The sequence below is a fragment of the Peromyscus leucopus genome, chromosome 5, assembly GCF_004664715.2.
Source record: "Peromyscus leucopus breed LL Stock chromosome 5, UCI_PerLeu_2.1, whole genome shotgun sequence".
Taxonomy (NCBI): Eukaryota; Metazoa; Chordata; class Mammalia; order Rodentia; family Cricetidae; genus Peromyscus; species Peromyscus leucopus.
Window position 1 is genome coordinate 130,190,605 of NC_051067.1, and position 24,804 is coordinate 130,215,408.

General features: G+C 46.8%; 1 protein-coding gene across 18 annotated transcripts in view; it reads left to right on the forward strand.

Moving 5' to 3' along the window:
- Pard3 (par-3 family cell polarity regulator) overlaps positions 1–24,804 on the forward strand; it is a 555,581-nt gene that overhangs the window by 82,625 nt on the left and 448,152 nt on the right. For all 18 annotated transcript variants that reach the window (XM_028887845.2, XM_028887847.2, XM_037206368.1 and 15 more), the window contains exon 2: positions 19,623–19,724. In XM_028887845.2, the coding sequence (XP_028743678.1) occupies positions 19,623–19,724 (102 nt within the window). The remainder of the gene's footprint in view (positions 1–19,622; positions 19,725–24,804) is intronic.

The window sequence follows — 24,804 nt, forward strand, 5'->3', positions numbered from 1 at the left end:
GCTGCCTCCTAAGATGATGTGCACAGTGCTCCTCTGGCTGCCTCCTAAGATGATGTGCACAGTGCTCCTCTGGCTGCCTCCTAAGATGATGTGCACAGTGCTCCTCTGGCTGCCTCCTAAGATGATGTGTGTGCACAGTGCTCCTCTGGCTGCCTCCTAAGGTGATGTGCACAGTGCTCCTCTGGCTGCCTCCTAAGATGATGTGCACAGTGCTCCTCTGGCTGCCTCCTAAGATGATGTGCACAGTGCTCCTCTGGCTGCCTCCTAAGATGATGTGTGTGCACAGTGCTCCTCTGGCTGCCTCCTAAGATGATGTGCACAGTGCTCCTCTGGCTGCCTCCTAAGATGATGTGCACAATGCTCCTCTGGCTGCCTCCTAAGATGATATGTGTGCACAGTGCTCCTCTGGCTGCCTCCTAAGATGATGTGCACAGTGCTCCTCTGGCTGCCTCCTAAGGTGATGTGCACAGTGCTCCTCTGGCTGCCTCCTAAGATGATGTGCACAGTGCTCCTCTGGCTGCCTCCTAAGATGATGTGCACAGTGCTCCTCTGGCTGCCTCCTAAGATGATGTATGTGCACAGTGCTCCTCTGAGTGCCCTCACCTGCCTCACCAGCTCCTCTCCGTCCGCCTGGCTCAGAGTGTTCACTCCAGAGCTGCACCTGGTGCTGTGTGGTTGGATGAAGAGTGAGCCACCTGCCAGGACGCCACATTCCTGTGGAACCAGCTTCAATCTGCCGTCCTTTCACAGGGCTTACTTGACGAGCCATTCTTCCCACAGTGGTTAGGTTCTTTGCCATCGATGAATAGGGTGTAACTAAAGAAGCAGACATTTTTTTAAAGATTAGGGTTCACCCCCCCCTCCCCGCCCCCGAATAAATGCATTGTTCTCAACTCTGGACTTGGTTTCTTCACAAGTCTTTGTAAAACGTGTTACACTGCCTAAAACTCAGAGCCAAGTTTATTTTTGCCACGAATCACACTGCTCTAAGTAGTTTTTTCATGTAGTTTTCCTTTGATTACTTGGTGTTGATTTAGAATAAATGGGTCATCATTTCCAAGATACTTTGCCTTCATTGCAAAGCTGACAAAAAAACTCTGTGTGTGTGTGTGTGTGTGTGTGTGTGTGTGTGTGTGTGTGTGAGAGAGAGAGAGAGAGAGAGAGAGAGAGAGAGAGAGAGAGAGAACATCTCTCAGTTCTTTTGACACACAGTCTCTTGTAGACCCCGAGCTCAGCAGTTGGATAGGCTTGCTGGCCAGTGAGCTACAGGGATCTACCAGTCCCTCTGGCCCCAAGCTTTAGTGCTCGGTTGTACAGCTCTCTATAGCACCTAGTGGTAGGTTCTCCTGACTGTGTGGCCAGTGCATTACCACTGAGCCACTGTCCCAGACTTGAGTTCCTTTTTGGTGTAACGCAGCATGCGTTTACACTTGGTGTCCTCTCTTTACCTGAACATTGTTTTTTTTTTTTTTTTTTTTTTTTTTTTTTTTTTTTTTTTTTTTTTTTTAGATTTATTTATTATGTATACAGCATGTATGCCTGCAGGCCAGAAGAGGGAACCAAATCTCATTACAGATGGTTGTGAGCCACCATGTGGTTGCTGGGAATTGAACTCAGGACCTCTGGAAGAGCAGTTAGTACCCTTAACCTCTGAGCCATCTCTAAGCCCCTGAACAGTGTTTTGTCTCATCGTAAGATGTGACTTTGGGGAGGGATGGTGCTTAAAGATGAACTTTTCTTGAAATTGTAATGGATTTAGCTTTGCTAAATAATATTGGACCGTTTTCATGATGTCAGTGGGATTATAACTTCCTTTAATGTATTTATAGTCTTTTTTTTCTTCTCTTTGCCTTTCTTTCTGCTTTCTCCTCCCTCCCTCCCTCCCTCCCTCCCTCCCTCCCTCCCTCCCTCCCTCCCTCCCTCCCTCCCTTCTTCCCAATTTGTATGTATATGCAGAGTCTCCTCATTCATTCTAGGCTGACCTGAAACTCCTGATCCTCCTGCCCCAGTACTCAGTACTGCTTCCCAAGTACTGACATTACTTGTGTGTACCACCATGCCTGTCTTAAGAAGTTTTCACCTAGTCCAAGGTGACATTATTTCAAGCAATTTTAACAAAGACTTACTTAGTTGGGTGGTGGCAGCGACGGCAGTGGCAGTGCACACCTTTAATCCCAGCACTAGGGAGGTAGAGCCAGGCAGATCTCTGTGAGTTCGAGTCCAGCCTGGTCTATACAGAGTGAGATCCAGGACAGGCACCAAAACTACACAGAGAAACCCTGTCTCAAAAAACCAAAAAAAAAAAAAAAAAAAAAAAAAAAAAGAAAGAAAGAAAGAAAGAAAGACTTACTTGTTTATGGATGTCCCTGGACAAGTGTATGTTTGTGCATGCCTGTGTAGTCACAGAAGCCAGAAGAGGTGTGTCATGTGTTCCCTATCACTCTTTGCCCTATTCCTCTGAGGCAGTCTCCCTCAGCCCAGAGCTTCTGTTTTCTCAGGTTGCTTGCAAGCTAGTGAGCCCCAGGCATCACAATCCTTTTATCACTGTCCATGCCTCCCTGCACCTCACCTCCAAGCTGGGCTTACAGGCTGCAAAGACCCTGACTTGTTACATGGGTGCTGGGATCCAGACTCTGGTCCTCTTTGATATTGGAGAAAGTGCTCTGAACTGCTGGGGCACCTTTCCAGCCCCCAGAGGAGGTCACCATCATCATCATCTTCTTCCTCTTCCTCCTCCTCCCCCTCTTCCTCTCCCTCCTCCTCTTCTTCATTTTGAAACAAAAGAAACCAGCACTAAAAAAGAAGGTCCGTAATATACACCTGATTTAATTTACTTGAGGGACAGTTTATTTCTAAGGTGCTTTGTGCCCCAACCCTGTTCTTTGAGTATTCAAACAAAGGAAAGACAAGTTTTTGCAGGAATGCCAGGTGACTATGGGCAGGTCTGTACCGGAAGAAACCTCAGGCTTCTCAGAGAAACAAACACACACTGTAGTCCCTAAGGCCCAGCCCGTGAATGGTTCTCCATTCTGGATTACCAGTGTATGAACTCTGATGTTTATTTCATATGTCTTGTGTGCTAACTTTTATGTTGAGTCACTGGTACATACATGTTATGCTTCTTGGACACAGGAGCTGACATCTTGGTGCTCCTGAGTTCAGGTTGCATGTCTTACTCAGACTGCTTTAAAGGTCTTGGCTGTGGGGTGGATGTCGGAGGGCATGGGCTACAGGTAGCTGGAGGTGGCAGGGATGGTCTACTTGCTGTCACATGAACATTCTCTCATGGGTGGCTGCTCCTGGTGGTTTCTCCAGAACTCACAGGCACATATTTGTGGCCCTGGTCGTCAGACAAGTTTTGTTTCCTTGTCTAGTCTTGTTGGCTGGCTGGTTATTTTAGTCTTTTGATAAACAGGAAGAGCTACTACAGGGCATGCAGGGAGTGTTTAAGGAACTACTAAACACATCAAGGAGTGGAGATTTTAACCAGACAGATTTAACTTGTTTAAGAGGAGTTCCGATAAAATACTCAATCTTCACAGTTTTAGAACTTGAAGCAATTGTAGCTTGGGATCTCTCTCCATCCCCTGTTCTGCTGTAAGTTGTGGGTTTGTTGTGCTCACGGTTACTGTCCCAGGCCCCTCCTGTGACAGTTGTTTAACACACAAGTAGCCCTGGTGATGCTCCGGGGCCAGGTCCTGAGCACCAGGCACTCTCACCTGAAGGGCTCTGCCATGGTCTCTTCTCTCAGGGGTTGGCCTGGGCCAGCTCAGCACAGCTTGTCACCATCTCCGGAAGAAGGGGTGAAGTGGGTGGAAGTATTTGTGCTCGGGCGCAGGTCCTGTCCAGGTCCTGTGCAAACACCCTGGGGGTGTCCCAAGCCCTCACCTCTCTCCCAGGAGTCCACTGTGGAAATGTAATCATGGCTCTTTAGGAAGTGTTCTTTCTTGGCCTTCAGTCTCTCACAGTTCTGGAGTGCCCCCAGCCACGTGTTGGCATTTGATTTCTGTAACTGGGTGTTGTTTTTGAACTTTTTAGGTACTAGTTGCTTTTAAGTCCTGGAGAGCAGGAGTGGCGCATGGAACTGCTTGTCCCCATGTGTTCTGAAGTGATGTTCCTTTCAGACCGGTGGTGGCAGGTTCTTTTTCATTCTTCATTGATGCTGGGGACCGAACTCAGGACCTGGCTCATGCTGTGCCCATGGAGGTGTGTGCACACAAAATGCTGCTCTCTCTGGTGGTGGCTGGGGGTCACTGAGGCCTCTGGAAGTGGGTGGGTCAGCGGGAGCTGCCACGCAGGGGTGTTTTCATCTGGTGAGTCTTCCACAGCAGTCTAGCGGAGCTGGCATCTCGGGTCTGGAAAGCTTGCCTGGTGGCTGCCTCCACCCAGCTCAGAACCTGGTTGTCGCAAGTGTTTATGTTTGTAAGCGTGTGTTCAACAGAGAAGGTCACGGACAGCGTAGGGTGGTGAGTTGGTTAGTTTTGGTCAACTTGACACAGACTAGCATCATCTGAGAAGAGGGACCCTTAGCTGCAGAATTGCCTTCATCAGATTGGCCTGTAGCAGGGTCTGTAGGAGCATTTCTTGACTGATGATGGATGTGGGTTCTAGCCCACTGTGGGTGGTACCAGCCCTGGAGAAGTGGTCCTGGTCTGTGTAAGGAAGGCAACTGAGCAAGCCAGTAAGCAGCAGTCCTCTGTGGTTTCTGCCACCAGGTTCCTGCCTTGGCTTTCCTACACAATGTCTGTGATTAAGATGTTTAAGCCAAATGAACTCTTTTCTCCCCAAGTTGTTCTTGGTCAGTGTTTTCTCATAGCAGCGGAGAAGGCAAACAGTACAGGTAGTTTATTTTATTTTGATTTTAATATTGTCTGTAACAGCATTCTGCCTCCATGTATGCCTGTGTGTGCCTGGGGGCAGGGTAGGTCAAAAGAGAGCGTCGGTCCCTTGGAGCTGGAGTGACAGATGGTTGTGAGCAGCCATGTGGGTGCTGGGAACGGAACCCAGGTCCTCTTGAAGAGCATCCGCTGCTCTTAACCCCCAGCCCCCTCTCCAGCCCCAATACACACAGTGTAAATTGTGCATTTTGAGGTATTTTTAAAAAGCAGGATTAAAGTATTTATTGATGAGGACAGTTATCCATCTAACCTTATTTGGGGGAAATCTTCCTACAGTGTGTTCCATTCAGGCTGTAGTTCAGACTGCAGAGCCGTGCCGTACAGAGTGGGCCTGTGGTGCCCACAGTGGAGTGACCCGGGCAGGGCCAGGCCGCGGGGCTATGCCATTGCCGTGTAGTGGTCATTGATAGAGCAGCTGCCCCGAGGATGCCCTGCTCACCCCAGCATAGCCACCACTCCCTGGCTGTGTCACGGAGCCCTGTTCTATCCCCGTGTCTGGGAACTCTCCACTGCCCACTCCGGCTCTGTCCCTGTCCCCATGAAGCTTCCACTCTCTTCCTTGCCTCTGCCCCACTGGCACTCCCACTGCTCACCACTGCAATCCCCACTGCACTCCCCACTGCTCACCACTGCTCACAGCTGGCACTCCCCACTGCTCACAGCTGGCACTCCCCACTGCTCACAGCTGGCACTCCCCACTGCTCACAGCTGGCACTCCCCACTGCTCACTACTGGCACTCCCCACTGCTCCCCACTGGCACTCCCCACTGCTCACAGCTGGCACTCCCCACTGCTCACAGCTGGCACTCCCCACTGCTCACAGCTGGCACTCCCACTGCTCACTACTGGCACTCCCACTGCTCACCACTGCACTCCCCACTGCTCACCACTGGCGCTCACCACTGCTCACAGCTGGCACTCCCCACTGCTCACAGCTGGCACTCCCCACTGCTCACTCCCCACTGCTCACTCCCCACTTCGCACTCCCCACTGCTCACCGCTGGCACTCCCCATTGCTCACCACTGCACTCCCCATTGCTCACCACTGCACTCCCCACTGCTCACCACTGCGTTCCCCACTGCTCCCCACTGCACTCCCCACTGCTCACCGCTGGCACTCCCCACTGCTCACCACTGGCACTCCCACTGCTCACAGCTGGCACTCCCACTGCTCACTCCCCACTGCTCACCACTGCACTCCCCACTGCTCACCGCTGCACTCCCCACTGCTCACCACTGGCACTCCCACTGCTCACTCCCCACTGCTCCCCACTGCACTCCCTACTGCTCACCGCTGGCACTCCCATTGCTCACCGCTGGCACTCCCCACTGCTCACCACTGCACTCCCACTACTCACTCCCCACTGCTCATCGCTGGCACTCCCACTGCTCACCGCTGGCACTCCCCACTGCTCACCCCTGGGCTGGCACTCCCCACTGCTCACTGCTGGCACTCCCACTGCTCACCGCTGGCACCCCACTGCTTACCCCTGGGCTGGCACTCCCCACTGCTCACCCCTGCTGGCTGGTGAAGCCTCACAAACCTGTTTTACTCTGGTGTTCTCCCCCCCCCCCATCTGATAAAGCTGCTGCAGTTTCCAGTGTTGTCTGTGAGGAAGTCTGTTTCCTAATTACCAGCTGAGTAATTACAGCCTTTGGAGTTCCTACACAGCTAATTTGTTTCTTTGTTTCCAAGCAGGGCTTTATAAGGGACTTTAAGTGTGCTTGGGAGTGTCACTTTGGGAGGCGGGCCCTGTTTCTAGAGCCCTTCCTTGGTGTAGGTGATTACCCGGTATTTGTGGCTCTCATTCTCCTCTGGAAATAGGTTGAGGCTTCTTTTAAAAAATTATTTAAACATTTTTTTAATGTTAAAATATAATTACAGAATCTATTCACCCTTCCATTTCTTCTCTTCAATCCTTCCTATATTCCCTTGTTGTTTCTCAAATTCATAGACTCTATTTCTTTAATTTTGTTACAAATATATTCCTAAATATGTAACTATAACCTGCTCAGAAAAGGCATGTGGGGTCAGCCCTTTTTTTTTAAATTATTTATTTATTTTTATGTGCATTGGTGTTCTGCCTGTATGCATGTCTGTGTGAGGGTGTCAGATCTTGTAGTTACAGACAGTTGTGAGCTGCCATGTGTGTACTGGGAACTGAACTCATGATCTCTGGAAGAGCAGTCAGTTAACCGCTGAGCCAACTCTCCCGTCCTGGGTTAGCCCTTATTTAAGAATTCCTGTTTCACAATAATTCTCCTATAACAGAATAAGTGTTAATAGGTCAGTCAGTCACAGACAGGCCCTCTCTGTCCCTCTCTGTTACACACTTGCCCCCAGACTCAGTGACCATCATAGACGAGGACACAGAACAATTGTAAGAGGCTTGGGTCGACACATCATCTTCCCGGCATGGCAGGACCAATGCACCCATCAACTCCCAGCAGCTGTGGTTGCATGCACACTACCCAAACACCAAGCCAGCCAGTATTCCAGCATGGAGGGCCCGGGGTTCCCTAACCCGCACCCCTAACTGAGGGGCCATGGACACCTGATGGCTTCTGGAGGAGGGATAGTCAGTTTTCTTTAGAGGTACAGCTCCTGGTAGGTCAGCCAGGCCCTCGCAGGTGGCCGTACACTAGGAATATATATATATATATATATATATATATATATATATATATATATATATAATATGTAAGATAGGTTAGTTAAAAAACAAAATAAAAAGAGAACGTGATGTTGGGGGCATGACAGGAAAGTGTGGGTAGATCTAGGAGAAGTTAGGGAAAGGAATTGGGGGTCATAAACATGAGCAAAATACATGATATGAAATTCTCTAAGAATTAATAAAATAGAGTAAAATTTCCTTATTTTGGCTGAGAGTGAAGGCAGAACCATCTCCAGGAGGGTGGGGGCTTATCTGTTGCCCAAAGGCTCTCCTCCCCCCAATAGTGAAGAATGTTATCTAAATATCTGTCAGGGGAATAAATGATGGTGGTATGTGCAGCCACGTGAGGCGTCTGTCATGTCCACTGTGGTGGACTGATTGGGGTAGATTAAAGTGGTTGGAGACTAGCGGTAGGAAGAGTAGATCTATGCCAGGAAGTCAGTGTTGGAAAGAGTACCACAGTGGGCAGGAGTGAGCTGGACTTTCCAGGAGACGCTGACAAGCACACACAGCTGAGTAGGAGAGCCAATCACTCTGGTATAGAGCGTCAGAGAGAGACAGACATGGAGGCCTTGCCTGTGAGTGAGGCCCTGTCACTCCCTCCGCTCTGACAGACAGTGAAGTCACAGGAAGAAGGAGTACCTCTGTCTTGGCAGTCCTTTGAAGATACCATCGTAGATCCCTCCCTTGACTGAGAGAAGAGCCCTCTGGGAGGAGAGGGAACCCCACCTCTGGCATCAGCAGTCCCAGGGAACTCGGAGCACAAGCCTGACACTCCCATGGGCTGTTGTGAGTTGCATGCAGAGCACCACTGTGTGGGCCCTGCCTTGTGCCACACTGGTATTGTGAGGATGTGGTGCTGTGGGGCCCCAGCCCAGAGCCGGCACAGGGTGGGCTGGGCAGAGTTCCAGTGGAAGAGCCACAGGCTACGGTTGGCTCACTGCTTGCCCAGGCGTCCACAGTGGAAAGTAGAGGTAGGTACTGAGTTTCGGAATGCTTTGTTTTTTTCCCTCAGCCCCTAGTTCAGGAGTATTTCTTTTGAGTCAGTCCTGTTTAGACACCAGGTGTATGGGATTACCTTGTGTGCTTGTGATGGGGTAATCTGAGAGAGGGTTTTTGTTTACTTATTTTTACACAGGAATAGCCAAGAGGTGGGTTCGGATTAAGTGGGAGATTAAGTGGGAGAAGGGAGCGGTTTTCAGGTTGCTTTGTTTGTCTCAGAGAATTCTGAGGTGTTGAGATTGGGTCTCAGCATTTCAGTGGGGGTGTTCTTTCTGGGTCAAAGAGTTCCCTTTGGTCTGGGTTGGGAATCCTCCTTGTTGGCTTGGGAGTGAATGTGTGAGTGTAGATTTTCTTCTGACAGCTGATAACTGTCTTTAAAGATCTCCTAGGGCGGTTATTTGGATTCTGTTTTGCTGTGTATGAGAGAAACAGTTACTTGAGGTCCCTGATTTTATTTTGAGTTGATTTTTTTTCTCCTGCAGTTTAGCTCCAATCCTGACGGAATCATAGCCTATAACTAGGTGCAAATCATTTTTTTCCTTAAATTCCAGGAAGTGAAAGATATTGTCTGATGTACGGTGGGTGGTGGTGGTGGTGGTGGTGGTGGTGGTGGTGGTGGTGGTGGTGGTGTGTGTGTGTGTGTGTGTGTGTGTGTGTGTGTGTGTGGGCCTCAGATCCATGTTGTTTCTCAGGCTCATACAGTTTCTTACTAAACCTGGAGAGAGAGAGAGAGAGAGAGAGAGAGAGGGGGGGGGGGGGAGGAAGGAAGGAAGGAAGGAAGGAAGGAAGGAAGGAAGGAAGGAAGGAAAGAAAGAAAGAAAGACGCCAGAGATCAACTTCTCATTCTGTTTTTCAGGCTCCGTCCATCTTTTCTGAGACAGTTTCTTACTGAACCTGGAATCACCAAATACACTGAGCTAGCTGGTCAGTGAGCGCCTGTGCTAGCATTATACATACAAGCTGCTATGCCCTGTTGTAGCAGGAATCTTAAAAGTTCTTATTAATAAAATCAAACCTGAGGCGAGTTATTGGGGTCCATGCTGGTAGATCAGAGAGACAGAACAAGCCGCAGCTATCTCACCTCGCCGGATCCTCAGCTGGTCTTGTCTCCTCAGACTGGAGGCCTCTGAGTTCTCATCCGGAATGGGTCTCAGCTTAATTACTGCTCAAAAGCCTGAATGCTTAACCAGCCCCAATCTTCTAGTTTCTGGTCCTCACACCTTATATATCTTTTTGCTTTCTACCACCACTCCCTGGGATTAAAGGCTGGCTTTCTGGGATTAAAGGCGTGTCACCATGCTTGGCTATTTCCAATGTGGCCTTGAACTCACAGAGATCCAGAGGGATTTCTACCTCTGGAATGCTAGGATTAAAGGTGTGAGTGCCACCATTTTCTAGCCTTTGTATCTAGTGGCTGTCTGTTCTCTGACCCCAGATAAATTTATTAGAGTACACAATATTTAGGGGAACACAATACCACCACACCCTGTCTCTTTCAAGGGTCTTGGCTCCTGGAAACCAAACTCAGGACCTTATGCTTGTGAGGAAAATACTTTGCCAGCCAAGCTCTTCCCTAGACACGATACTGTCTTCATTACCCCCCCCCCACCCCTCACCTCTAGTATTAAAATGCCCTTCTCTTGGTTAAGGTTTTTCTCTTGGTTCAGCTTCCCCTTTGACCAGCTTCTTCGACCTTTGGAAAAGGTGGTCGTGTGTCCTGGAGGGAATGACTTACATTTCCAAGTCTGTAGCATTTGTCGGCTCTGCTGGCTAGATGGTGATCACATCACTCAAGTCATGTTTCTCAGTATTTCATCTCTTTTACAAAATGGAGCCGAAGACTTACCCTATAAGTCAGCAAGAGTAGCCCAGAGATATGCTCAATGATAGGTGGCCCCGCCTGTAGCCCGTCACCCAGCGAACTCAGGGGTTGAGAGAGATGGGTACACCACCTGGTGCCAGCCTTCAGGGAGCTTATGGTGGCAGAGCTGCAGATGGAGCCTTTGAGGCTGTCCTGCAGTCTGCCTGGTTAATACCTTGGCTTGGATGCCCTGCATATCCAGTGCCTCGCATATGTTCTTCCTTTGTCTCTCTCACTATCAGGTGGCAGTACTGGTCTTCTCCGACCCCTCACATTCACTGGGACTGGAGTCAAGATGTCAGGGTATCCTGACTCCTAGACAAAATGAACCTGTGTATGAGAGCAGAGGTGTCCAAGCTGGGCTCTGGTCTCCTCACCACACGGGGGATTGCCTAACTGGATTCTAACTGTGGTATCATCTGGACTGTAAGAGTAATCAGTGGGGATTCCTTAGCCAGGCTAGAGAACTGGGGGATGAAGGATGAACAGCAGGCTTGACCATGGACTTTTCTGGGCTCTTAGCAAAGCACAGGGCTATTTGCTGATTAGATTTCCCAAGAAGCACTGTGTGAAGCCTTTCCTTTGCATCATTCAGTCAGTCAGTCTGTCTGCTTCTGTAGTACACAGCATCTATATAACACAGCACTTGGTTCTTCGTTCTGTGCTTTAAAAAAGCTTATGAAAAGTCCCTTTGGGTATTTTACCAATGAGAACAGCAGAATACCACAGGAGCAGAAAGGGAACAGTTTCTTTAGTACAAGTCAGTGTCTAGATGAGTACCCCAGGACTGACCCCCATGTTATAGAGGAGGTTTTCCAACCAGACATGGAACGTAAACGCAACCAGGGTAGTTCAGAATGATGCTATGGTAGCGTTCTGGTGAGGAACAGGTAAGTTCCAGGAGGTGGAAGGCAGGCTGGGGGCAGGGTATTGTGTGCTCTGCCCATGACTGTTATGGCAGCAAGATGGGGTCAGGAGCAAAGAGAGATGAGGCAGCAGTAATTAGAGTACTGAGCAAGACTGACAAGCAGCCAGAGGAGGAAATGCATTCACCGGTTGTTTACATGGTTAGATCAAAGATTATATCAACTTCATTAAGGAAAATCAGAATGTGGGGGGGAAGCACCTCCAACTTGTAGGGATCCTAGGGGTTACTTCCTTTGAACGAAGAGTGTTCTGGGAATTTTCTTTTTTAAAGACAGGGTCTCATGTAGACTGTGCTGGCCTGGAACTCACCATGTAGCCAAGGGTGAGCTTGAACTTCTGTTCTTCCTGCCTTCACTTTCCTAGTGCTGGGATTATTGTTATATTCCAGCATACCTGTGGTGCTGTGGATGGAATGCTGTCTTCATGCATGCTGGACAAGCCATCTACCAACTGAGCCACATCCCCAGTCCTGGGAAAAAAGCTTGAATTGCTGCTCAGTGTTCCATGGATTGGATGTGCTCAACGTGTTTCGGAAAACTGCATGTTTAACTGGAGATCAACCACATACATCTCTCCACATTTTTAGTTATTGTATCTGTAGATATTTTCAATTTTAAGCCTTTAAAAATATTTATTTACATGATACCATATCTCTCCCCGCACGTCACACTAGTGGGTGGAGGTTCAGCTCAGTAGGTAGATTGCTTGCCCTGAAAGTGTAATGCTCTGTATTCCATCCTTAGCATGGAATAAAAATCTCCAGCCCCCGCTCCTCTCTCTTGTGTTTGACACTTTTACACCCTGGAGCACTGGTCATGCTGGCCTCCCATGTTCTCATGAACTCAGTCACTACATTTGTTCAAAGTTTGCTGTGGTTTCTGGTTTGTTATGGACAGTCCAAGGATAGTTGGCCAGGCAGGGCAGTGGGAGGGATGCTAGGGACGGAAGTCATGTGATGATGACTCCCACCCTGGGCTCAGTCTCTGTGGAGATGTCTCTCCTCATAGTCCAGCTCCAGCACCTCGACCCTCCACTGGCCAGCTGCTGCATCCAGGAAAGGGCTATGCTACCACTATACATAGTAAAGGCATAGCCTTGCATGGAGGACAGTGGCCTTCTCAGACTTCTCTGCTTGGGAACCTTAGCTCTTCCTTGTCTTTTAACCAGTTCTTACAATATTGTCCACTTCTGTTGATAGGGTCTCTCATTGACCTGGAGCTCACCAATTAGGCTCGACTATTTGGCCGTCTGGCCATCTGGCCAGCGAGCGCCAGGGGTCCTCCCTTCCTGCTTCTCAGCACTGGTATTACAAGCACAAGCCCCTACACCTGGCAGGTTTACATTGTTCTGGGGACTGGACTCAGGTTCTCTTTCTTGCAAGGCAAGCACTTTGCCAACTGAGGCATCCCTCAACTTGAACAAACTATTTTTAAATGATAACCAGTGTATGAACCTCATTGATGACTATTTCATAACATATTTTCTAAGAAGGGTATTTCCTTCAATAGTCATAAAATCATTATTACAGTTAGGAAAATTATCAACTTCTAACAATTATTTGATACATAATCTATGGTAACAGTTTTCAAGTAGTCCACAAGATGTCTTTAAACTTTATTGCATGTATTAGGTATGATGGTGCAGGCCTATAATCCCAGCTGTCTGTTTAAGGTGGGCCTGTCTGGACTGTAGATCAAATTCAAGGCCATCTTTTGAAACTGAGTGAAGCAAAGTCTCACTCTTAAGTGGGGGACATAGCCAAGTCAGTGTTAGAATGCTCACACAGCATGCGTCAGGGCCCAGGTTTATTCCCCAGTACTGCAGTCCTTTTAACAACTGTGTGGTATTTTGGATGGAAATTGGGGCCTTGTGTAGTTAGGTGTGAGCTCCAACATTGAGCCACATTCCTAGCCTGACTTTCTTTTCTTTGTGAAAATCCTAACAAGAATTCAGCCAAGAACCACATATGAATGTTCTCATGCTTCTACAGTCCCTTTGATCTTGAACAGTCCTGTTATTTTAAAATGACAGACTTTTAACATTTTTTCCTTGAAAAGGATTTGAACCACCAATTCCCCCATTGCCCAGCTTCTTAGCTGGTGACATCTAATGGTATTCACCTTCTTCCTACCTTCACAAGCACGTGACCACACGTTGCAAAAATGCTGCTATTAGGTGTTTCTTCAGTGTGCCCTTTCTCACCCCTCACCACTTCCGCAGGCATTCCCTTCAAACACGAATGTGCTTTGACTTAACTGCTGTCCATTGTTCACGCCATGACTCATTATTTAGTATGACAAGTTTCTTTAACTGTCCTGTCCACAGGTTTTTGTCTCTAGTATCCCATGCTGCACTTAGGTTGGCTGAAGTGGAGTCTCTAGATTTTATTCATTTTTATTCTATGTGTATAGGTGTTTTTACCTGCAGGTCTGTGCATCATGTGCAGTGCCCTCGGGTCAGAAGAGGGAGTCAGATCTCTTTTAACTGGAGTTATAGACAGTTGTGAGCACCTTTGGGTGCTGGAACCCAACGTTGGGTCCTCTGGAAGAGCTGTTGGTGCTCTTAACTGAGCCACCTCTCCCTAGTCTTGGGCTTTTCCTTTTTCAAAAATATCACTTTAGCTGTGTTTCTAAAAAGCACCTTACATTTTATACTTGTCTAGTTGCTTCCCGGGTTCTCCATCCCCTGGCCTGCCTGTCGGGAGGTTATGATCTGATTGGGTTCCTATTGCTAGAATGGAGACAAAAGCTGTGTCAGTGGCCTGGCCCCTTCATGCTGTGTAACGAGGGGGAAATCAAAGACTTCCATGCCCGTCCTTATGAAAATTGGAGAGAAGGGGCCAATGACAGCTTCATCCCTGGTGCCCTGTCTAAAGGAACAAGACATGCAAAGTGATTTCCGTGAACTTGGACTTTACCTTTCCCCCCTGTTGCTGCCTTCCTTTTTGATTAGTGAGATAAGTGACTGAATCCACTCCCCTGTGGGGCAGCAGATTTGTGGTTCTCTTGTGTGCTGGGCATTAGCAGGGGTGTGGCTTGGGGTTGAGAAGAGGGGGTGAGGAGTGCATTCATTCACTATTAGTCACTCCCCAACAAGAATGCAGGTCATTTCATTGTTGGATGTCAGGCATGACATCTGACCATCCATGTCCTCCACCCCTGCTGAGAAGGCAACAAAAATGTGTTTACTCTTTAACTGTGTTACCTCATTGAGCTGATAAACTAGCTCTATAAGTTTATGATAAAGGCATGTATTTCTAAAGTGGAAACGTGGTTCAGTCAGGCAAAGCCACATAGGTCGTGCCTGCCTCAAAATGCCAGGGTTTCATTAAACAACCCGCACAGTTAGACCCTATTTTAAATGTCTGTTGTGGCTTACACAGACACACAGTTACAGCACTGCCTAGTGGTGCACACGCACACAGTTACAGCACTGTCTAGAATGAAGACTATTTCCTTTGACTGGTTCTACCAGCTTTCAAAAATGAAACGTTTTCTCTTTGTTCTGTCACTAACAACAGTGACTTCATTGTCTTAGGATGTAATTAGCTTGTGTCTGATTGTTTAAATGGATGCTTAGCATTAAGTGGTTGTCTGTGATCATTGAAGAGAAATTCTCAAAGTGCTTTTTGTTTTGTTTCTTCACACACACACACACACACACACACACACACACACACACACACACACAGTGTTGTTTCTATTTGTTACTGCAGGTGTACTGTGATTGCTCCTGTGATTGTTGGGACACGTGCAGATGTATGTCTGTGCCTGTGGAGGCCAGAGGTTGACTTTGGTTATCTTATCTCAATTGCTGTCCCCTGATTTTTTGAGACAGGATCTCTCAATGAACACAGACTTCCTCCATTGAGCCATACCTGCTGGCCAGTGAGCCTCAAACCGGATCACCCCCAGCTGCAGCTCTAGACGAGCATGCCACCATACACAGGCTCTCCTTTCTCTCATCCTTCTGCCTCCACCTCAGGAGTGCTGGGATCACAGGCATGAGCCACCACACCAGCTTTTATGTGGTGCTAGGGATGGGATTCCAGGGCTTCATTTTTGCTACCAGGCACTCTTATTAACTGAGCTCTCACCCGGGGATAGTCTCTGTTAGCCGTGGCTTCTAGGACAGTGGATTGTTGTGAAATGTTGGATGTATCCCAACTGCATTTTGTCACGTAGTTACCCATTATTTTGGTGGTGATTCCTTTATTTTGACACATTGCTGGGGTGTTCTGTGTAGGTCGTACAGGAACAGGTGGCGTAGTAGACCAGGCAGGAATGTTGTGGACACTACAGTATATGGGTATACCCTTGGTAGTTACTCTTCTGGTCTGGATTGATGTGTGGTCTGAGAGGATACCTGTGCCGTACATAGTCCGCCATGGCTGTGGTGTCCATTGCTGGCCAATAGATGTGCATGCCCGGGAGTGGGCTTTCCAGGCTGTGGTCATGCCGGCTTGCTGTAACTCCCATGTTGGTGTTTTTATTCCCCCATTCTTTGTGATGCAGTATGACTTGGCGTTTGAGCAAGACTGTGTTGTGTGTAGAGCCAAGTCTTTCCGGCCTGGTAGTGTACTTCAGTGCCAATGCTGAGTGTCTCACTCCCACTCAGTGCTGCAGGGAAACGGGAACAAGTAACAGCCATGGCCACTATGAGGGAAGAGTCAGAATCAGTAAAACTGGCTGTCAGCTTCGACACCTCCAACTGTAATGACAGCGTTGGAATGGTGGGAGCAGGGAGGGCATTTACCAGAAAGTTTTAAAAGATGACTTTAATAAAATAAAATATTAGGAATGAAGAAAATAGAGACTGGAAATTCAGTGAAGAGTTAGAATATTCAAAACTGGAAAAAGCGGGGTAGGTGGAAAGTTAACTGGGAGGGTTATCGATTAGGAATAGGAGAGAGTTTATAGACCCAAGATTCAGGAAACTGATGTAGGAGGACCACAAATTGAAGCCAGCCTTGTCTCCATAGTTCCAGACAAGCTAGAGACACATAGAGTGATACACTGAATTCAAAGGGAAACAAAACAACCACTGCCATCACCACAGCCGCCACCGCCACTGCTGCTGCCACCAACAATAAAGCCATTCCTGGCCTTAATGCCGTGGAGGGAGGTCACTACAATATAATTGTACTTACCCCTCCTTACCTCTGGTTTCTTAATGAGGTGTGCTCTGTGGGGAGAGCCAGTCATGTGCTCTTTCCCTCTGCTCCGTAAGTCACATAACAGCTGGATACATGTCACAACCATGTGGCATGTCTGACTGTTTTAATCAGCCCCCCCCCCCCCATCCCACATGGAGTCCACAAGTCTCAAATCCTGAAAGCCTTGCTCAGTTATTGGAGGATGAAAAAAAATTATGGGCTATTTCAGAGAAGAGACAGTGATTGTCAGCATCAGATTTTGCTGGTAGATGAAGGACCGAGGAAGGACCAATTGCATGTAGCAATGCGGAAGCATTCATGAGCGGGTTTGGAGCGTGGTGGGAAGATGCCTGAGTGCAGTGGGACTGAGAGAGATGAGCCCGAAGCAACAAGCATATTGATGATTGGAAAAAAAAGTTTATGTGTGTACATGTAGGTGTGTGCCTGTGCCTCTACTGTGTATGTGTTTGGAGGCGGGAGGACAACCCATGTTCCTCTCAGGAATGCTAACCATATGCTTTGAGACAGGGTTGTTCATCGACTCGTAGTTCACTATCTAGGCTACACTGTCTGGCTTCATAGCCCCAGGGATTCTCTAGTCTCCTCAGTGTCAGTGCTGGGGTTACAAGTATGTGCCACTGGCTGTGTAGCAGTGGCGCACGCCTTTAATCCCAGCACTGGGGAGGCAGAGGCAGGCAGATCTCTGTGAGTTCGAGGCCAGCCTGGTCTACAGAGTGAGATCCAGGACAGGCACCAAAACTACACGGAGAAACCCTATCTTGAAAAAACAAACCAAAACAACAACAACAAAAATAAATATGTGCCACCACACATGGTGCTTTAAAAAAATGCCATGTATATATAAACATATACATATACATGTATATATAATTGTACTTACCCCATGAATATGTACACTTATTTTGACAACTTTATGATTTCTTAAAGGTGTGTGTGTGTGTGTGTGTGTGTGTGTATCTGTAATTTCTGTAGAGAATATTCCTAAATTTTGGGATGGATAACATCAGTTCCCCCTTTTTTCTAATTATTTTTAAAACATTCTTTTATAGTATAATTACAACATTTGTCCCTTCCCCTTTCCTCCCTCTGAAGTGTCTCATATACCCTCCCACCTTTCCTCCTTTCAAATTCATGACGTTTTTTCATGGTTACTGCATGTATACATATATGTTCCTGAATATAACTGTGCAGTCAATACAATGTTACTCGTATGTCTGTTTTCAGTGCTGACCATTTGTCACTGGCTGACAACTGATGTGCTCAACCCCGAGGAAGACCATCTTTCCCGCCCCCAACCATCCTCAGTTGATTATAGTTCTTTGGGTAGCGTTGGGGCCACATGTCCTTGTCCACATTGGCAGATCTACCAGAGTCTTTCTTGTTCAGCTCATATTTAGGCAGTCATGTAGGCGAGTCTAACTTTGGACATTACAGGAGACATCTCACAGCAAACTCCCTGATCCTCTGGCTCTTACAGTCTTTCCACTCCCTTTTTGGCAATGTTCCCTCTGCCTTAGGTCTGCAAATGTTTTGTAGATGTATCTGTTGTGACTGGGCTCCACAGCTCTGCATTTTGTTTGGTACACATGTGCTTCTTATCTGGTTCTGGCCATCAAACTCAAGTTCTTAAAAGCATGCCACTGACTGAGCCATCCCCCCTTCTTACCAGTTCTTTAAAATCATTTGTGGTTAAGATGATTGCAGAATTGATTTCTCAGTTAGAGGGTGAGAACTATGTGTTTAGCACTTGTAAAAGCAAATCATTCTGAGACAGCTATTAAAGCCTCAAATGTAACATCTGGCTTCTCCGTAGTGTGGGTTTAGGAGTATTGGTGGTAGGCTGGACAGAGACTTCTTGTCTGTCCTGGGGGCATGATGGTCAGGCAGATCTCTTGGACAAAATGAGGTCTGAGAAGACATGGCAGGTAGACAGGGGAGAAGGAAAGAGTCCTGAATGGAGATGCTAGTGCCGTGTGGGACCCACACTTGGTGGGCTGGGAAAAGAGGTGTTGGGGAAGAGGCTGTCCTAGAGCAGATGAATGGAAGGCGAGATCTTATCTCCACGAGTCCTCAGACTGAATTCCTCTGAGTCCTTAGCCAAAAAGGCCTTAGTTCCTGTCTCCTCATGCCTTATAAGCCTTTCTCCACCCAGCCATTTCATTTCCTTCCTAGTGCTGGGATTAATGGCATGTGTGCTTCTCAAATCACAAGCTCTGTGTGTGTGTGTGTGTGTGTGTGTGTGTGTGTGTGTGTGTGTGTGTGTTTAAATGCACCATACAAGAATATTTATTTGTTTATTTATTTATGAATGACAGGGTTTTTTTTGGTAGCTGTGGCTGTCTGGGAACTCACTTTGTAGATCAGGCTGGCCTCAAACTCACAGAGATCCACCTGCCTCTGCCTCCTGAGTACTGGGATTAAAGGCATGTGCTACAGTTGCCTGGCTAATATTTAAAAGTTTTAAGTGGTATCTTTTTTTCCCTTTCTCCTTTCTCTCCAACTCCACTTTTGAGTAACATGACCTGCATATTTGATGGGCTGCTTTAAATAGTTCATTATGCACATGTACAAGTGGACCGGGTTTGATCTTTTTGAGCATACGTTCCCAACACAGCTTTCTTGGTCCGTGTGCTGGTTTACCAGCAACTCTGTCCATTTATTCAAGCCTGTTTGAGAGGAGCACATTGACTCTCCAGTGTATGCAGTATGCTATCTGCAGATTAACAGATACATGAGGTTTCAGATGCAGAATCAAGTGTTTTAACTGATTGCTTTGTCAGGCTTCTTACATAGTTTGTGTGGCAGACAGAGGAAAGTCTGATCTACTTAAGAGAAATCAGTGTCTCTGAGGCCGTGAGTTTTCCTGTCATAATAATGGCATGGGGCTAAGGGGAAGAGAATATGTGAGTGACCTAATCATAGAGGAAGAGAAAAACTGACTCTCCCATGCGTTGAGCCCTGCCTGAAGTTTTAATTGGTTTTAATATTATTGATATTCCCTTTAATGGTCAGGAAGTTATTACAGTTTAAATTGTTGAATTCCTTTGGTGCTAACGTATTTGACATTTTGCTCTTTTGTTCAGGATCCAAACTACTGGATACAGGTGCATCGCTTGGAGCATGGAGATGGAGGAATTCTAGACCTGGACGACATCCTCTGTGATGTTGCTGATGACAAAGACAGAGTGAGTCCATGGCGGGGTCAGTCTGCTCTCAAGGCAGTGTTCCAGGCTGAGAGAGAGTGGCGGGGAGGAGCCCTCCCTTCTGTGCTAGAACATGAAAAGTCACACGGCTACCCACTGCCTTCTGATCTGTGTCACAGCAGATGTGAAGGACCTTACTGCCCCATGCCAGACTGGAGTGATTCTCCTGATACGGAGCATTTAACACTTACCTTTTTAACACTTTTGCATGGCAACTTTTACAGTGGAAATGCAACAGAGTATCCTTTGCCATCTCCCCTTATTTTTGCCAAACACAAGCTCTCCCTTGGCAGCACAGGTGCAGGTCGGTCATAATGAAGAACTTGTTTCTGATCTTGTAGGATACGTGGAGTCTTCTAGTTGTGGTCCCAGTGCTGGCTCAGAGATGGTCCAGTGACCACTGTCTTGCTGCACGTGGGTGTGCATGCTCCAGGCATTTTTGTCTGTGATGTGTGTGTGCTTTCCTCTCACAAAACTGCCCTCCGGCTGCCCCTGGTCTGTGTTTCTTCACTAGCAGCTTGAAGGTTGTCTAGTACTTTGGTGTCACAATCCTAGCAGCCCATGCCAGTTTATGCTTGCTGACTGCGGGGAGGAAATGTGGAGGAGAGTAGCTCCTAGCTTGGTAAGAATGTGTGACTGGGTGTTGGGCTCTGTAGAGAGAAGTCAGCAGATTTTTTTATTGTAGTGAGACATGAGAGTGGCCGGGCTTACAGAGCTTCTTGCCCACACCTCCTGCTGTTTTTCTTGAACTGGAGTTGCATAAGGGCTCACAGCCACAGACTCAGTTGTATCACCACAGCAGTGCTGAGGTAGCTGTGGATAGATAGCCCTGTGTCCTCATCAAACTCCAGTGTTCACACAGGGTGTTAAACCAGCCGGGCCACTTTAGAGGCTAGAGGACCACAGGATTGTTGGGACACTCACCGTGACCAGTGTTCTGCCTCACTCGCCGTCCATGTTATTGCTGGACCGAGCTGGTGCAGGCAGCTGCTGACTCTTGTCCATGCCCATGTTCTGGTATGTGGTCTCATGCCTGCTCTGAATTGGATAGAAACCGTACATATTTTCTTGAAATCTCAAGAAAAACAAACATTTCAGATACAAATATTGAGAAATTCAAGGAGACCTGACTTACCAGCACTCGCCATGGCGGGGTTTGTCTTTTGTAGCCCCCAGGAGCCAGGAACATACTGTATCAAAAAAATAAAAAATAAATAATAAAAAAATCCAAATCTTTTAGGCTTGTTTGAAGTTTGATGGTTTTCTTGAGTGCCATTTCTCCCATTTGTGGTTCTCATTTATCAGGCTTCACTCTCGAGTGATTTCCTTTAAACCCTGTGAGGGGTCCTGAAGCTGTGGTTAGTTTGTTGTTGGTTCAGTTTTGAAGATGAAAGTGACTTTGGGGACCTGAAGAATTCATGGTGCTTTCTTGACCACAGTGCTAGAAACCCACTGCTTTATTGACTGTTCTGGCATTCTTTTCTGCTCCTTTATTTTCCTCATTCTCGTAACTTGGTAGAGTGTAGTTAAAGTCACATAGTTGGTGCTTAGAACTTTGGGACAGTGTGTCATTCAACAGCTGGAAGGCATGTACACTTAACTGTGTGATGACAAAGAGCCAGGAACAAGGCACACTAGATCTGACTGTTAAAGGCTTTGCATATCTAAATCATATGATTAGTAAACTGGGTTTTTAGCTTTGTAATCTTGTTTGAATCAGATGATGATAAATCATACATTCTTTAGTGTTAGAAAAAGTTTGAAGTTTCAGTAAGTATAATTGTTTGTAGTTTTATATCTTGATTCCTGAAATACATTTCTTAAGTAGAATGCTAAAGGATACAATATTCCCAAGTGAGAAATAACTTCTAAATCAGTGTTTTCTTTGCTGAGAAATAATTGCTTTTGACTTCACACGTTGAAGGACTCATTAAGAGTCATAACTAGAAAACTCTATTTACAACCCAGGGCTGAGGATGTAGCTTAGTAGAATGCTCGCCTAGAGTTCTGCTTGCTCAGAGTTCTGGGTTTTATCTCCAGCTCCCCTTAAACTAGATGTGGTGGTGCACATCTGCAATCCCAGCACTTGGGAGGATCAGATGTTCAAGGTCATCCTTAGCTACTTAGCAGGTTTGAGATGAGCCCGGAGTACCTGAGACCCTGTGTCAAACAAAGTACTGATTCTTTCTAGCAAGGCCAGCAAGGACATGACTTCAGTGAGTGAGGTGGGGACACATCCTCTGCTAAGGGTGGGGAGACTACTTCCGCAGGCAAAAACAAAAAACCTTCAGGATCCGAGTGTTCAGTTTCCTGAGTCTTGCTAGAGTCTCCACACATCTTCATCCTGTGTTACAGGATCCCGCTGTTTTCCAATTTGTGCCCTTACTTTATCTACCAACTCCCTTTGAAGTTGGGACTTAATTGCCTTGGAAGTCAGCCAGTTGTATAATGAGGACGTGGATTTGATTTTCAGTGACTTGTGCTTTCCAGCCACTGGAAAGAAGATTCTCTTCTAGAACATACTCAGATACCTTGAGACTATTCATGTGACTCTGGATCCAGTTAATTTCATCACTGAGCTCATACTTTTCCTTTGTCACTTTATCCAAAGATGCTAGAAACAACCAGCTAGCACTATTGTTTTCCTTAGCCTCAAAACTTTTATGTATAGTCCCTAAATTCCTTGGCTCCTCACAAGAGGTGAATCTGCAGTATCAAATGCATTTATTTTGCATTGTACTTTAAATAGTTCTCACAATGGACTTTCATAGCTCTCCATGCTACCAGGGGAGTCTTTAGTAACTGTAGGTTTTGTAGAGTTGGAGAGCCAGCTTCAGACACCACTAATTCACTAGAGAAATTCATCCCCACAGTTCTGTTTCTCTAGAACCACTTCTGGGATCATGGTCTGTATCTGTCAGGGTTTGCTAAAGGAGCGCTTGTGTGCATGCAGGCGTGTGTGCGTGTGCGTGTGCGTGTGCGTGTGCGTGTGTGTGTGTGTGTGTGTGTGTGTGTGTGTGTGTGTGTGTAGAGGGGATTTATTAACATGCCTTACATGATACAGTTCAGGTAGCCCAACAGTGGCTTTCTTACACTGGAGAGGCTGGGAACAACTACTGGAGAGGCCAGTAGTTGTTCAGTTGACAGTGCTGGATGTTTCTGCAGTTCCAATTTGGCACTGAAGGTCTAGTGATGTCCTGGAGAGTTGCTTGTCTTCAGTCTGCATTGGAAACTTGAACAAGTTGGTTGTTAGTGTTGTAACAGAAGGACAGATGAGCAGCAAGAGCAAGGCAGGCACACCAGAAGCAAAGCCTCCTTCTTCATGACCTTTGATGTGAGCTGTGACCTGAAGGTGCTGCCCACATTCACTCAGGAAGAAAATCCCTAACCAGAGTGTCCTTGTGTTTTAGTTGATCCAGTCAAGTTGGCAACCAGAATTAGCCATCAAAGGCCTACTCCTTGTCAACTTAACACCCAATCACATCTCCTTATGTCATGCTTAATTTCCAAATAAAAATAATAGCAAAATCAGAATTCCACCTGCCATAATATAACCATCTTGCATATAACCACAAATGTACTACGTATTCTAAGTAAGTAGCAAAGACCTTGAGGAACGTTGAGTCTTTTAGTGTCTCATAACTTAAATATGATAGTACAGATTCACAATACTTAACCACTAATATTATCTCAACTGATGTTACATTGCATAGTAAAGAAATGGGACAGAAAACACAAAAGTCTGCTTAATTTATGTGCATAAATGCACACACACTTTAGATATTTTTAAACAGGATACATAGGAAAGAATCATGTCTGTTACATTTCTCTTTTCTGCCACTGGTGACGTGGCCTTAGCTGGTATTTATAACCACCTTCCTTTACTACTCATTCTGTATTTCCTTTTCCCTCAGCAAGCACCTCAGCAAGTCTTGGTTCTTTTCTTGGAAAGGTTACCGATATTTTCATTCCTGAAGGGTTTGTGTTCTCTGTCATCCTGCTTGGATTAGGCTGTTGGAGTTTCCCATGGACTTTATTCACAGGACACAGTAGCACCAAGAGATGCCCTAAAGGATCTCCTATACTCCAACATTATCTATCTTACCTCCATTGTGGGGAAGCAGTCCACTTTCCCCCAGTAGTCTGGGTCACTCACCCCTTCTCACACTGTTATTCCTTCTTCAGCCTCTTGGTTTAAGGACATCAGAAGCCCAAAGTGGCAGAGGGAGGTCTGAGCTTCCAGTTCAATGGAATGTTTGTTGAGTCTCCTGGCAGAAGCAGCCCGCACTGGGAAAACAAATTTCTAGACCATCAAAGCATAAAAGGTCACTGGAACAGGACACTTTTTTTTTTGTTTTAAAGTGGGCTAGTGAGGGTGATAATGATGAGAGCCATCCCATCTCCACCCCCAGTTCTTGGACTAGTGAGTCTTTGGTATAGGTGAAACAGTACCATATATTGGTCAGTGATTCAAAGCATGTACCCTCTTTTGGAAAACCTGGTCCCAGCCCTCCAGGCTAATGACACCTAATTTGTGTGAAAACAGTGACTTTAAAGGGCCATTCCAGTGTTCTATCAAGTCATCTGCTTCAGGATATCGAAGAACAAAGTAAGACCAGTGAATTTCATTATCATGGGACACTGCCACACTTCTTTGGTTAAAAAGTGAGTTTCTTGGTCAGAAGCAATACTGTGTGGAATGCCATGACAGTAGATAAGGCATTCTGTAAGTCCCTAAATGGTAGCTGGGATAGATGCATTATATGCAGGACAAGCAAATCCGTAACCAGAATAAGTATCTACTCCAGTAAGGACAATGTTCTATCCTTTCAGTGATGAAAGTAGTCCGATGTAGTCAACTTGCCACCAAGTTGCTAGCTGGGCACCCTCAGAATGGTGTCATATTGGGAGCTCTGTTTTGGTCTCTGCTGCTGGCAGACTTGACACTCAGCAGCAGCTCTAGCCAGGTCAGCTTTGGTGAGTGGAAGTCCATGTTGTTGGTCCCATGCATAACCTCCATCTCCACCATGATGGCTGCCTTGTTCATGGTCCATTGGGCAGT